A 15,823-nucleotide genomic window follows, 5' to 3' on the forward strand; every position below is an offset into this window, starting at 1 on the left:
TTCATAGTTTTTATTACATAAAATAGCTTCAATTATACAAATCAAAACAAATTTAGGAAAACGTTGCCATATGGCAACATTGTACCACAATTGAAAATGGCCCAAAATTAGTTTTTCTATTAAATTATGATTTTCTTCTCAATTCAAATGCACATTTATTTTAAAAATTGATGCATCCATTCCTAATTTCCATCAAAATCTAAAACCTATTGCCCTTTCTGTAGTATATTGCTCTATCCATTTATTGAAAAGAATGAATAATTTTTTTATTCATACATTGATACAACTATACTACAATAGTAGTACATTACAATAGACTACATTTACAATTATTCATTTAGCAGACGCTTTTATCCAAAGAGACTTACAATTGGGGGACTAAAGGGAGACTAAATAGACCAAATAAATAACTGCAATCAACTTATTGATGTTACTAACAATAAAAAATCCCAATTGGGAAAATACATTACTTCAATTCCGTAGTGGTACAGTGTTGCCATATGGCAACATTGATATTTTCTCATTTTACATTAAAACTATGTTAGATAATGTTGCTTTGTGAATAAAAATATGTAATTTACTAACCAAAGATGATGCAAAAAGAAGAAATGTTCAGAAATTAGTTTAACACAGCCATTTCTGGAGCACATCAACAGGTGTCCTCCATGTGAGGGTGACAGCACATCATTGACTATATTAGGGCTGGTTCTTTTAATTACCATATTCCAATATATTGTAGCAAGCAAATCAGTAGAAATTAATTGTTGCCATATGGGAACTCCATACCATAGAGGGTTAATACTGTGTTGTTACCTGAATGATCCACAGCTATGTTTTTTGTTTAGTGATAGTTGTTCATGAGTCCCTTGTTTGTTCTGAACAGTTAAACTGCCCGCTGTTCTTCAGAAAAAAAATCCTTCAGGTCCCACAAATTCTTTGTTTTTCTTTTTTGAGCTTGAAACCTTTCCAACAATGACTGTAATGATTTTGACATCCATCTTTTCACACTTAGGACAACTGAGAAACTTTTGGTAAAATAATTAACATTTTGCAGATTCTCAACTACGTCACAATATAACCACATTACAAATACATTCAGATTACATTAATACCACACACATTCATATTGTATAGCATATAGAATGAAAATATATATAATATATAACAAATCTATAACGTATTTTTAACAGTTGTGATTGTGAAGTAATTATTTATTTAAAAGAAGCAGCCCTACCTTCTTAAAAAATATGCAGTTTTAAACACAGCCAATAGCTCTGGAGAAAGCACAGTCAACAATAATAAAATAAGGTCCTTTTTCGGTCTTTACTTTCGATGACTTTCAGATTTCTTTTAGTTTGCTAAAGTGTTTTTGGTCTTTTTTCTATTTACAAGCACAATAATACGCACTACGTTCTCCGACCGATGGGTGTCGCACTTTCCATTTCCACAGCCGCGCGTCTTCAGTGCTGCCTTCTAGGCCACCGTACACAAACACTGTTGCAGGAAAACGTTTTTCAGGCGTGAATGAGGACGTATGATATTTTATAAAAACGTTTGAATTCGGCTACAGTAACCTTGTGTCATCATGACAGAGTACTCACGCGTCAAGTCTACCAAACTGGTCCTAAAGGGGTTAAACGATAAAAAGTAAGGCTTTTTTTCTGTATTGAGTTTCTCATTAATGTTTACTACTGTTGTAACGTTAACTAATGTAAGTTAAGCAGCTGCGTATGCCAAGAGTTATGCTAATAGCGACATTTTTCACACTATTATAAATTGCCTTCGACTTCCATATTGTGCAGAAAGAAGAAAAAGAACAAGGACAAAAAGAGAAAACGAGATGATGAAGACAAGCCTGATGTCGTTGGTATATACTGTCGCTTTGCCCATGAACTTATACAAATATAATTCATAGATAAAGAGATTTATTTTCTAGTGGAGTATTTGTATTTGTAAATGCTATATGATTTGTCTAATAGCTATATTGTTATTGGTACTGCCTATTATTCATGAGTCATTACCTGAAGTGTGAAGTATGTTTGTGAATGTGTCTCATTAGGAGGATGGTGGACAGTGAAGAGTTTTGGTGAGATCACAGGCACAGTGGCCATTGAGATGCACAAAAACTCCTATATTCATGCACTGGACACAGGACTCTTCACTGTAGGAGCTCCACATAAAGGTGCAGATTTTAATTGCTTCATTAAACTCCTGAAAGTTGTGGCAAGGCACAAGGTTTATGTTGTTAAAACAAATCTTTAAGTTTTGTTAAAAAATAAAAAAGAGTCAGATATATCTTATGTTGTGTTATTAAGTTTCTCGCTCTCACACTCTCTGTCTTACTCTTTCTCAGTTCAGTTCAATTTATTTCAAGTGAGCTTTATTGGCATGACTTACAGTATTGCCAAAGAATTGACCATTACAGTAAACAAACATAGAACAAGAAATGATTATATAATATTAGATAAAATAAGAATAGATCTATAAATCCATACTGTAGGTAAATAAGGACATGAATATTTTTTTTCTACAAACAAGAAAATATTTAAAACATTCTCTCTCTCTATCTTTCTCTCTCTCTCTCTCTCTCTCTCTCTCTCTCTCTCTCTCTCTCTCTCTCTCTCTCTCTCTCTCTCTCTCTCTCTCGGGCTTTCCGGTGTTGTGCCGAAATCTGTGACCTATCGAAAACTGTGACCAGGGGTCGCTGTTCAGCAAATATTGGCGCGGGAGCGCGCACACGTTAAATCAGACGCTGAAACGGAATGATCATCGTCGCAGTGATGCTGTAAAAGAAGTTTCGTGTTTTAAAGAAAAACGATTATTGGACAAATTAGATATTGTGGCATCGAAATGCTTGTATAGAGAAGACATTAATCATTAATGCTGTGCTGTTGTCTGTGTTACTGAATGGTTTTAGTATAAATAACATTCTCATTGTTTAATGGATAGGCTCATATTTATTCTTATTACTATTAAATACAATTATCCAATACAGTTTGTGCCTTACAAATGCATATCACTCTGAGATTTTAGCATATATAGTATGGGTCACTGGATCTGGTCAAATACATAACTACCAAAATATGTGACCTCTTTTTATTTCATAATAACATATTGTAATGTTCAATAAAGTGACTCATGTGATGTATGACCATCTGTAGAAATCTGTAGATACAGTAGAGTCACAGAATCTGACAGGTCAAATTCACTAAAATATGTGACCCCTATTTATTTAATAATAACTGACTATAATATTTAGTAAAGTGACTCATGTGATGTGTGACCACCTCCCCTTTATGTTTTATAAAGCATATTAATTAGATATTGAGATACAGTACAGTCATAGTATCTGACAGGTCAAATTCATAGCTACCGAAATATGTGACTCTTCTTTATTTCATAATAACTGTGTTAATAATAAGCCATGTGACTTACACAAATTTTACGCTAGTGTGTTATCACTGATACACAATAGAGTAAAATCAATACTTTAACTAAATTTCTCTATCTAGATTTTTTTTTTTTTTTAAGATTCAATGTAAAGCATGTTGCAGATGGTTTCAGGACTGTGTTGGGACTAAGGAGTTCCTTTGCCTAGCTTGCATTTAACCCTCCCAAAATATTCATCGTCTTAATTGTTTTAGACTGTTTTCTTAGTTCCAACAATTGTACATAGTTCATCAGGATTACATTTATAGATCATTAAAATATTTAGTATTGCTTTGTTTTGGAGTGTGCATTTATTATATTATATATAAAGACATTCGAACTTTAACTTTTTAGAAAAAAAATATTGTGAAATTAAAATGAAATCTCTTCTAGAAATACTCTTAGTAAGCCTTCTGAATCTCAGTAAAATATAATTGCGATGACTACAAATTCTTAGTGATATTGGTGATATTATAACAGACCTTCAAATAAAATCTATAAATAATGCTGAGTCATGTATTTATTTATTTATTTATTTTTGGACCCCCATTAGCCACTACCAAGGTAGTGGCTATTCTTCCTGGGGTCCATCAAACACAAAACAACATTACATTAATCCATAACAACAAAGACCAATAAAAAAATAAAAAAAAACAAGATTCATACATAACATCAAGATCAACAATCCGCTAGTACTGTGCCATTAAATATTTCTTCAACAATTTTTTAAACCTCATGTTAATTGTTAAAAAAACATGTAATGTCCAATGGTAATTCCTTCCATGTTTTCATTCCTCTATACATTACAGTCTGTTGCTTTGCATTAGTTTTCAAAACAGAAAGTGAAAAAAAAAAAAAACCCTTTTGATGCATGTCTGGTGTTAAAATTATGACTAGCACTACTATACAAATGTTGACAGTACAATACACTTGGAACTCTTGATACAGAGATGTTTCTTATAAAACACAACAGAGAAACAATTACCCTATCCTTCACCAATAACCAACCTAGAATTTTGTGCATTTTCATTATATTAACCCTTCTATTGCAGTGCAAAATTAGTCGTGCAGCTCTATTCTGGACTAACTGTAATTTTTCTAAGACTCAATGCATATTGTATCATTTCTGATAGATTTCTCAATATATGATCAATATGCTTTATAAAACAGAAAGAGAACATGATCACGTCACATGAGTCACTTTACTGAATATTATAGTCAGTTATTATGAAATTAACAAGAGTCACGAATTTTAGTAGCTATGAATTTGACCTGTCAGATTCTGTGACTCTACTGTATCTACAGATTTCTCAACATCTAATCAATATGCTTTTTAAAATAAAAAAGGGGAGATGGTCACACATCACACGAGTCACTTTATTGAACATTACAATATGTTATTATGAAATAAAAAAAGGTCACATATTTTGGTAGTTATGTATTTGACCAGATCCAGTGACCCATACTATATAGGCTAATATCTCAGAATGATATGCATTTGTAAGGCACAAACTATATTGGGTAATTGTATTTAATAGTAATACGAATAAATACGAGCCTATCCATTATACAATGAGAATGTTATTTAAACTAAAATCATTCATAGTAGTAACACAGACAACAACAGCACAGCATTAATGATTAATGTCTTCGATGCCACAATATCTAGTTTGTCCAATAATTGTTTTTCTTTAAAACATGAAACTTCTTTTACAGCATGACTGCGACGATGATCATTCCGTTTCAGCGTCTGATCTAACGTGTGCGCGCTCCCGCGCCAATATTTGCTGAACAGCGACCCCTGGTCACAGTTTTCGATAGGTCACAGATTTCGGCACAACACCGGTTTCCGTTTGTGTGAGCGAGTGTTGTGGATGGAGAGCTAGCTGTTTGATACTGTTTGGTACACTGTTGTGGTGAGATCTTTTTCTGTTTTTCACACGCATGAGAAAGGTAAGCCATCATTTATTGCTTTTCTTTGTTTCTGATTACGGTGGACAAGTGTGCCGATTGTATTGTTTGAAAGTTCGCGGGGAATGGCGTCCCTGGTGACGCCGCCGCTGTCCATTGGACACGGGGTTCGGTTTATCACGGATCCCGGTGTCACAATGGAAGAGGCTTTGCTTGCGGTAGGCGAACAAATTGGTTATGACAACATCTCATATGCTTCTCGGATGAATAAAGCTGCTGTTGTTTTTTTGAAAGAAGAACGTTTGGTTCATGCCTTGATTGAAAGCGGGGTCTTTATCAATGATATGTTTGTTCAAGTTTCGCCGTTATCTGTTCCTTCTACAAGGGTAGTTGTTTCAGGGGTTCCACCCTTCATCCCTAATGAGTTGATTGAACAAGAATTGCGTAGGTTTGGAAAATTTGCAAGTGGTATTAAGACGGTGACTCTTGGATGTAAAGATGCTCGTTTAAAACATGTGATCTCACTTAGGAGGCAAGTGTTCATGTTTTTGGATTCTCAGACACAGTCTTTGGACGTTTCGTTCAAGATAAAGTATGGGGGAGGTTATTATACTGTGTTTGCTAGTTCAGGGAGCATGAAGTGCTTCGAATGTGGGGATGTGGGGCACAAACGTCTTACCTGCCCTCATAGAGCACAAGTTGAACGTGTAGAGAGACCTATAGAACAACCGAATGAAGTTGATGGACAAAGAGTCATAGCTTCGTGCAGTAATTCTACTTCTCATGGTGAACAGATGTTAAGTGTAGTTAATGAGATGGTAGAGACTAATAAAGAAACTGAAAAAGTTACTGAGGTTTTAGAGCAGTCAGTTCCCGTTGATGAAGCTGTAGTGACATTAAAAGAAGGTGAAAATACAGGAGAAGGAATGAATTCAAGTGAAACCATGGATAAAAGTGTGCCTGTTTTGAAGGATGTTGTTGTTGAAAATAACCAAAAGGATGTAGAAACTGTGTCAAGTGATAGAAATCAAGTTGAAAGTGATGCTGAAGAAATGGAACAAGATGAGTCAGATGGAGAAGGATTTGATGGGTCAGTCAGGTCGAGAGATCTGTATTCATTAGAGGAAATTAATAATTTTCTCGATGAAACTTTTGGACAGTCTGTTAAGGTTGATGACTACTTTGCTGACACAGAAAAATTCATCAGGTCGGTTGCAGTTTTGCAAAAAATGGTTGGTTTTGATTTGTTAGATGAGAGGAAGCGGTATCGATTGAGGAAACATGTCACTGCATTGAAAAAGGTCTCCAAGTCAAATAAAACTAGAAAATGTAAAAAGCCTTTAGCAAAAAAATAGGTGATGTCTGTCTTGATCATGCTGCACAATTTTGTTTCTTTTTTTCTCTGTCTGTCCCTCTTTCTCTTTTTCTCAATGGGGAGTTTAAGAGTAGGCTCTTTGAATATAAATGGTGGGAGGGATAGACAGAAGAGAGAATTGGTAAAGGAGATAGTCCGTATGAACAAACTTGATGTGATTTTTCTCCAAGAAACGCATAGTACTATAAAAGATGAAGTTGATTGGGGTTTATTTTGGGGTGGCCAACTATTTTTAAATCATGGGAGTAATGTTAGTGGAGGGGTGGCTGTGCTCTTCTCTAACAGTTTAAAAGTGAAGATTTTAAATTCTTGCATGTTAGTCAATGGTCGAGGTTTATTGGTTAAAGCTGATATAGAGGGTTCAATATATTGTTTTATTAACATTTATGCTCCCAATATTGGGACGGAAAGAATAGATTTTTTCAATATTATAAAGAAAAGTCTTGAACAAAGTGATTGTGATTATTTTATTTTGGGAGGAGACTGGAATTGTACTGTTGATTTTAATATTGATAGGCTTAGTGAAGAGCCACATTTACAATCCAGTAAAAACCTAAAAAAAATATTACTTCATTTTGATTTAATTGATGCATGGAGAACTAAATTTCCAAATGAAAAACAATATACATGGGTAAAGGTTGTCGATGGTAGAGTAAGTGCAGCTAGATTGGATAGATTTTATATGTCACAAGGGCTTAGATCCAAGTTAATTGATAGCTCTATTAGACCTGTGGGTTTCTCTGACCATCATCTTATTATTGTGTCTTTTCTCTTGAAGCAAGTAGTTAATAGATCTCAGTGGCATTTTAATAATAAATTACTCCAAGATGATTTTTTTTGTGAGAATTTTAAGATCTTCTGGGTTAAGTGGCGAGTTAAAAAGAGTTCTTTTGAGTCTTTAAATCAGTGGTGGGAAGTTGGGAAGGCTCAAATTCGAATTTTTTGTCAACAGTATACCTCTTTTTCTTCTGTTATGTTAAAACAGGCCATAGAGGAGGTTGAGCGGGCCATAAGACACATTGAACACAATCTTTTAAATGGCGAGGAGGTTGGAAATAATGACGAATTGCACACAAAGAGGTTGGAGTTGAGTTCCTTGCTGCAAGAGAAAGTGAAAGGAGCTCTTGTGAGGTCAAGATATATTCAGTTGAAAGACATGGATGCCTCAAGTACTTTCTTCTTCAACTTGGAGAAAAATTCTGTAAAAGATCAGCGCATGACATGTTTAAAATGTCCAGATGGTCATGTAACAACAGATGGAGTGGAAATGAGAAGTTGTGCTTTGGACTTTTATACTGAGTTGTATGGCAAGGAACAATGTGATGAACAATGTGTCCAGGATCTTTTAGAAGATCTTCCTCAACTTAATGATGTTGAAAAAGCTGATCTGGATATGGACTTAAGCCTCGAAGAACTCACTACAGCTGTTAATCAACTGGCATCTGGACGTGCACCTGGAATAGATGGACTTACTATTGATTTTTATAAACATTTTTGGGGAGTCATTGGAACCGATTTGCACGAGGTTCTAATGAGGTCGTATGATAATAATGTACTCCCGGTTTCTTGCACAAGGGCTGTCCTAACATTACTTCCTAAAAAGGGAGATTTAACTGAACTTAAGAACTGGAGGCCTGTTGCTCTTTTGTGCACAGATTATAAAGTGCTCTCTAGAGCCTTGTCTAACAGATTGAAGCCTTATATAGGATTACTTGTACATACGGATCAGACATATTGCATTCCAGATCGGACTATAATGGACAATTTGTTTTTAATGCGAGATGTGATGGATGTGTGTAATGTGTATGATCAAGATGTTGGAATTTTATCCCTTGACCAAGAGAAAGCCTTCGATAGAATAGATCATGATTTTTTGTTTTCTGTTTTTAAAGCTTTTGGGTTTGGAGAGAAATTTATAGCATGGGTGAGTCTTCTTTATAACAATGCATCTTGTATGCTCAAGGTTGGAGGGGGCCTTAGTCGACCAATACCGGTCAAAAGGGGAATAAGGCAAGGCTGCCCTATTTCTGGACAGCTTTACTCATTATCTGTTGAACCTCTTTTATGTTTTTTAAGAAAGCATTTAACTGGTTTTACTTTACCAGGTTGTAAAACTGATTCACCTTTAGCTATATCTGCTTATGCAGATGATGTTAACATATTTGTTAAAAATGAAAAAGATATACTCACAATTGTGAAGGCTTTAAAATGTTATGAGAAGGCTTCCTCATCAAAAGTTAATTGGGGTAAATGTGAGGCTTTAAAAGTGGGACAGTGGAGGGAGGAAAAGATGCCCTGTTTACCTGGTGGATTGAAGTGGAAAAGTAATGGAATAAAAATGTTGGGTGTTTTTCTTGGCACACAACAATTCCAAGAAAAGAACTGGGAGGGAGTAATTGAGAAGGTATGTGCAAAACTTTCTAAATGGAGATGGTTGCTTCCTCAGATGTCATATAGAGGACGTGTTTTAGTAATCAATAATTTGGTTGCTTCAATGCTTTGGCATAAAGTTATGGTTTTAAATCCACCTAAGGCTTTGATTACAAGAATACAGAAGATAATTGTAGATTTTTTTTGGTCAGGGTATCATTGGATTAGAGCTGCTGCTCTTTATCTCCCGCTTTGTGAGGGAGGTCAAGGACTTGTTGATTTATCTTCCCGAATAGTGGCTTTTAGACTTAAAACTGCACAAAGTTTATTGTATGGAAATGGTTTGAGATGGCATGAAACTGCAAAAATGCTTTTACAGAAGGTTGGGAGGTTGGGTTATAGTAAACAGTTATTTTTGCTGAAACTTGAAGAGGTACAAGTCACAGGTTTACCATCTTTTTATGATTCAGTTTTGCAGGCGTGGCAAATTTTGAAAGTATCAAGAGATCCTGGTGCAATGCCTGGTATGTGGATCTTTGAAGAGCCACTCTTTTTTAATGAATTTGTTAATGTAAATTCTTTAAATTCTGCCAGTCTGCGTTCAGCACTTAGAGAGGCTGGTTGCACAAAGTTAGGCCATTTTTTAAAAGCTACACATTCATCCCTTGTTGAATTAGGACAACTAGCAAACATAAGATCTGAAAGATTGATGAAAAGAATTGTGGTAGAAGTTTGTGAATCATTGCCACAGTCTTTAAGAAAGTTTGCTGAAGATCTTGATATGGTTAATCAGTGGGAGGATGGGGGTGAATATATTTTTCCATACCTCAATTTATCCTCAACTGTGAATGAATGGATTGGTTTGGAAAATGGGTTTCTTTCATTTACAAATTTGCATTTAAGTTCATTTGAAGAGTTGGGTAAGAAGGAAGCGTATGTATTGTGTGTGAAATTACTCCATAACAGATCTTTTGAAGGAATGAAAACAACAAAGTGGATTGATTTTTTTGGCCCTGATCACTTAGTGAAGGGATGTTGGAGATCTTTATATAAGATGCCTATCGATAAACGAACAGGAGATCTTCAATGGAGAATAGTTCATGGGGCCATAGCCACTAATAAACATGTAGCCCATTTAGATCCTAGTCAAGGAGTGGAATGTCTCTTTTGTTTTCAGAATGAAACTTTGGTGCATTTATTTTGTGGTTGTGGTAGATTGGGGGTGTTATTTAATTTGTTAGAACAGTGGTGTTTGAAATGGGGGGAAAGTTTTTCTTTTCCTTTATTTATTTTTGGACCAAAGTATTCTGTTAAGAGAAAACAAAAACACGTTTTGATGAATTTTGTTTTTGGAATGGCTAAACTTTCTATATGGCTTTCCAGAAAAAATAAAATTCAGAATAAAGGGTCAAAAGAGGCTGATCAGGTTTTTCTGGGAATATTAGAATCTCGCCTCAAAATTGAGTTTGTTTATCATAAAGTAACTAGTAATTTGCAGGCTTTTGTTGAGAAATGGTCTGTTGGAGATGTTCTTTGTGGTGTTGACAGTGATGGAGAGTTGGGTTTATTTTTTTAATAATCTAAAGATTGTGAAATTGTAATTTAATAATTGGAGATGGTTTTAATTTGTTAATTGTAATAAAAGTTGTTTTTCAATCAATCTCTCTCTCTCTCTCTCTCTCTCTCTCTATATATATATATATATATATATATATATTCAAAATCAGCTAAAAATATACACATCATGTGTCTAACTAAGAGTGCTCACCTAAAACTTTTTTTCACTCAGTGTTTTGAACGCTTTAAAGTTATAGGCTAGTTGAGCAAGTTAGAAGTGACTTTAAATTACAAAGAATGTCTACAGTCAAAAATTCTGTATCCGGAGAACATTTAGGGCATCAGAAACACCTTTGTTGAAGAAATATTTGTATTCTTTCATTTACAAAGTAACAGTACTTTTTTTAAATGTACTAATTGTTTTAATGTGACTTTAGCCAATCAGAATTGGTTGTTTACTGGTGAGCCTTAAAGGAGACACAGCATTAAAATGGATTGTTTCGGACAGAAGGTCAAAATGAGTAAAGAATTTTGTAGTAATTTTTGAGAAAATACGATTAACTAGCATTATAAGTGGACCTCAAGGAACATTTTCAAATGATAAAAAAATATTGTAAGTGTTACTTAAGTGGAGGTAAAGAGGTACAAAAAGGATCGCCTGTGTTGAATGGCCTTGGAATATTAAATTTCACAATAGTGAGCTTTAAAGTTACAAAGGTTGAGACCCACTGAGATTTAAAATGATTTAGAAATATTGGTTTAAATGAACTAGAACCTTTATTGGAAATAAAATGTTTTATTCTTAAGGTTTATGTTTTAAAATGCACTTTACAAGCTCTATTTGCAGTATTTTCAGGCAACAGGCAAATCTTTCTCTGCAATTATACTGCATTGTAGTTTTTTTCAGCCAAGCCCTGCAGCTTTTATATTGCCTTTTAAATTGAAAAGGTCCCTCTAATAGTGCGGAACAAATAAGTCTCAAAAGTAGAGATGGCTAGGTGCTGGTGTTTTTCTTTTGCTCTCAGTGTGGGATTTAAAAACCTGAATAATGTTATGGATCGACAGTCGCTATTACCGCAGCCGTTCATGCAAAGCACAGAGCAATTTCATAGTCCAGTCACCAGAAGGAGTTGTTTACGATTGTTTTTCTTTCCAGCCTCATTTTCTGCTTTTTACTGACCGCTGGTTGTAAGGATCAGACTCTGCGTCACTCTGGAAGCACCGTGAAATTTGTGTAGACTCTCTAAAATCTATTTAATTTAGTGGCTGAGACCTGTAATTAGTAAGTGAATGACTGAAACTGTTGTTGACACCTAATTCATGACCGATGCATCTGTATGTTTACAATGTCTCTCCAGGGAAAAAAAAAAACATGGACACACACTTCTCTGTAACTTGTGGAGCACATCACTTCAGTGCTCTTGCAGAATTCAATATCTTAAAATATTCACAAGTTCATCATGTCTACAGCTGATAGAATACAATGTCAGCTTTCAGATTTACTCTTCTTTTAGTTTAGTCATTCATGGTTCACAACTATACTGTCAAAAATCCTGCAAGACTCAGCACAGCAGTATAATGAGTTATTGCAAAGTAGTTTAGTTACAAGACTTTTCTTTGTTCTTAATGTTTAATATTCTTAAGCAGAGCTTCCCAGTGTTGTTTCATATTCTTATAAATGTTCAGAGATGAAAACTTTGATATCATGGAAATGGTTAAGTTATGAATGTGTGGCAGCTCTGAATTCTTTAATGGAATAGATTCATGTCCTGTAATACTGCATTTATATTAATCTAAAATTACATTTATATCGCTACATAAGATTTTGTATCACAGTTTTCACAAAACTATAAAGCAACTGTTTTCAACATTAATAATAATCAAAAATGTTTCTTGAGCACCACATCAGCATATTAGAATGATTTCTGAAGAATCATTTAAGACTGAAGACTATTCAGCTATTCAGCTTTGACTTCACAGTTATAAATATATTAAATTTGAAAAATATTTTAAATTGTATTAATATTTCACGAAATGATTTTACTGTAATTATCAACTAAATGCAGCCTCTGTGAGCATGTGAGATGATTTGAAAAAACATTAACAAATCTTACTGACTCCAGAGTTTTTATGGTAATGTATACAAGTTTAAAAATATGTTTTATTTTTTGCAGAGGATGAAGGCCCAGATCCTCCAGAACAGTTCACTTCCATCAGACTCTCAGACTCCAGGTATAGATCCTAATTGTATCTATATCCAAAACTTGGTGTCTGAGCTGTAATTGGCTCATCAGTGTTCAGAACTGATCAGTAGCTAAGTCTAGAGAAATGTAGTTAAATGATCGTGTGACTCATTTTTCTTATTTTGTTGGTGTGTAGGATAGCGCTAAAGTCAGGCTATGGGAAGTATTTAGGTATAAACTCAGAGGGTGTTGTGGTTGGTCGATCAGATGCCATCGGCTCCAGAGAGCAGTGGGAACCGGTGTTTCAGGATGTGAGTAAATCTGTCAAACGAATCGATTCACCACTCACAATAAAAATACACTATCAGTCAAAAGTTTTTGAACGGTAAGACTTTTAAGGTTTTTTAAAGAAGTCTCTTCTGCTCACCAAGCCTGCATTTATTTGATCCAAAGTACAGCAAAACAGTAAAATTTTGAACTATTTTTAGTATTTAAAATAACTGTTTTCTATTTGAATATATTTTAAAATGTAATTTATTCCTGTGATTTCAAAGCTAGTTTTTTAACATCATTACTCCAGTCACATGATCCTTCAGAAGTCATTCTAATATTCTAATTTGCTGTTCAAAAAAACTTTTTACAGCTGAGTAGATTTTTTTTTAAGGTTTCTTTTATGTATAGAAAGTTCAGAAGAACATTTATCTGAAATATAAATCTTTTGTAACATTATAGATGTATTTATCATCACTTTTAATCAATTTTAAGAATCCTGGCTAAATAAAAGTATTAATTTCTATCATTTCTTTCCCCCCAAAAAAACTTTGAATGCTATGGTGTATAATGTTACAGAAGCTTTTATTTCATATAAATACTGATCTTTGACTCTTTCTATTCATCAGAGAATCCTGACAAAAAACTGATTTCTAAATGATCCTGTTTGGCTGAAGACTAGAGTAATGATGCTGAAAATGTAGCTTTGATTACAGGAATAAATTACATTTTAAAATATAGTTAAATAGAAAACAGTTATATTAAATAGTAAAAATATTTCTAAATTTTACTGTTTTTGCTGTACTTTAGATTAAATAAATGCAGGCTTGGTGAGCAAAAGAGACATTTAACCTTCTGACTACCAGGAAAAATATGTTTTGTGATTTTAGTATTTTTTAATGTCATTAGATTGTTTAGAGTATAAGAGCAAAATTGAAAAATATATTTTTTGAAAAATTACATTTTATTCATATATTATGCTATGTCCTCTGTAGAGCAATGTTGTTTTTGACAACCATCTTAGATTTAGTCTTAGTCTTTTGGACTAAAATGCTTATTAGTTTTAGTCGACGAAAAGTCAAAAAGGTTTTAGTCTAATTTTAGTCAAAAAAAAGGGGAAAAAGTAGTCTTTTAACAAATTAATGTAGGTCAGTAAGTATTTTGCTGTTGGGTAGTGTCACTTATAAGTTGTGAAAATAGCAGATCTATAGTTCAACACATTTTGAGCTTCCGGATTGACTATTTTCACCAATAATTACAATAATGAAGGAATGGTTTTAAACATAAAAGACATATATTTGAAATACACCCATAGGTCCTCTCGCTGTGTGCGACCACCCTGTGTGCAAACTGCCGCCATCATGGTTAATCATCTTTCTGTCTGAGTGACAACAATGTGACGTGTTGAGCACGTTGTGCGCTGCACGCCAGGTGGTGGGCGTAACCAAACAAGAATAGAATGCTAAAACGCTTGCCATACTAGTATGGCAAAGAGTATTTAATGTTAAAACGGCTTGCCATAGCGGCAGATACTTTTTAGGTTTTAATTGGCATGCACAATAAGCAGAAATGTCATGCATTTTAAACGTCTGACGGACCACCCACTAACATTTTCGTCTATTCTCGTCTCGTCAACGAAAACTCACACACGTCTCGTCATGTTTTAGTCATCAAAGAGCCATTTTTATCTTGTCATCGTCTCGTTATCGTCATGAAAAAAAGTGCCGTCAACGAAATGATTTCGTCATCGTTGACGAAAACAACACTGCTGTAGAGGATACCAGGACTTAAAAAAAAAAAAAATGTTTTTTTTTTTTTGTTTTCAATAAAAAGACATTAATAGACATAAACGCAAAAACAGTCAAATTTTTGGTTTAATCACAAATCAATTTTAATTTTTCATACCAGACTTTATATACAGGGAGTGCAGAATTATTAGGCAAGTTGATATTCTTGTCATATTTTTTTCCCAAGCACATTTGAATAATTCCAAACCACATCAATCTTAATAACTACTATTCATTTTGTATTTAATTATTTATAATTGATATATAATTGTCCATGAAGGCTGGAAGTGAAAAACTCCTTATTTTCAGGTGTGCAGAATTATTAGGCACATTTTCTTTTACAGATAAAATGAGCCAAAAAAGAGATTTACCTCTGACTGAAAAGTCAAAAACTATTAAATGCCCATGAGAAGGATGCAATACTAATGCAATACTGGAATTTGCAAAGTTAAGGCATGACCACCGGACAGAAAAACGCTTGTTGCATCTGCATTGTCAGAACAAACAGGTGGAGGAGAAAAGATGCATGTTATTTGCAAAAAAAGTAAGAATTAATGTTAAGAATCAGATATGAAACCATCAGGAACCATTTAGTCTCCAGTGCCACCGTTTTCCAGAACTGCAGCCTACCTTGAGTCTCCAGAAGTGCAATGTGTCAGGTTCTCAGAGACTTTGCTTGGGCAAAAAATCCTAAAAAATGACCCTCAATTAATAAGAATAACATTCTAAAGTATTGTCAAATACATAGAGATGGTTTTTTTTCTAGGCTTTATAGACAGATGAGTTGAGAGTGACTCTTGAAGGACCAGCACCACATCCTCTTGTAGCACTCTTTCAAGTTTATCCTCCAGAATCTGGCAGTAAGTTTTGGGACTTCAGTTTTAGTCCATCTCCTATCCTGAAATGTCTGTCTTGCAGAGAGGGACCAAAATAAACTCTTA

General features: G+C 34.2%; 1 protein-coding gene across 1 annotated transcript; it reads left to right on the forward strand.

Moving 5' to 3' along the window:
* Window positions 1-1,492: 1,492 nt before the first annotated feature.
* On the forward strand, window positions 1,493-13,745 carry frg1 (FSHD region gene 1). Its single transcript, XM_073842661.1, has 6 exons — window positions 1,493-1,647; window positions 1,803-1,867; window positions 2,060-2,182; window positions 12,817-12,874; window positions 13,022-13,136; window positions 13,725-13,745. The coding sequence occupies exons 1-6, from the start codon at window positions 1,586-1,588 to the stop codon at window positions 13,743-13,745; spliced, it is 444 nt and encodes a 147-aa protein (XP_073698762.1). The 5' UTR covers window positions 1,493-1,585.
* Window positions 13,746-15,823: the final 2,078 nt, after the last annotated feature.

This window comes from Garra rufa, chromosome 6, assembly GCF_049309525.1.
Source record: "Garra rufa chromosome 6, GarRuf1.0, whole genome shotgun sequence".
Lineage (NCBI taxonomy): Eukaryota > Metazoa > Chordata > Actinopteri > Cypriniformes > Cyprinidae > Garra > Garra rufa.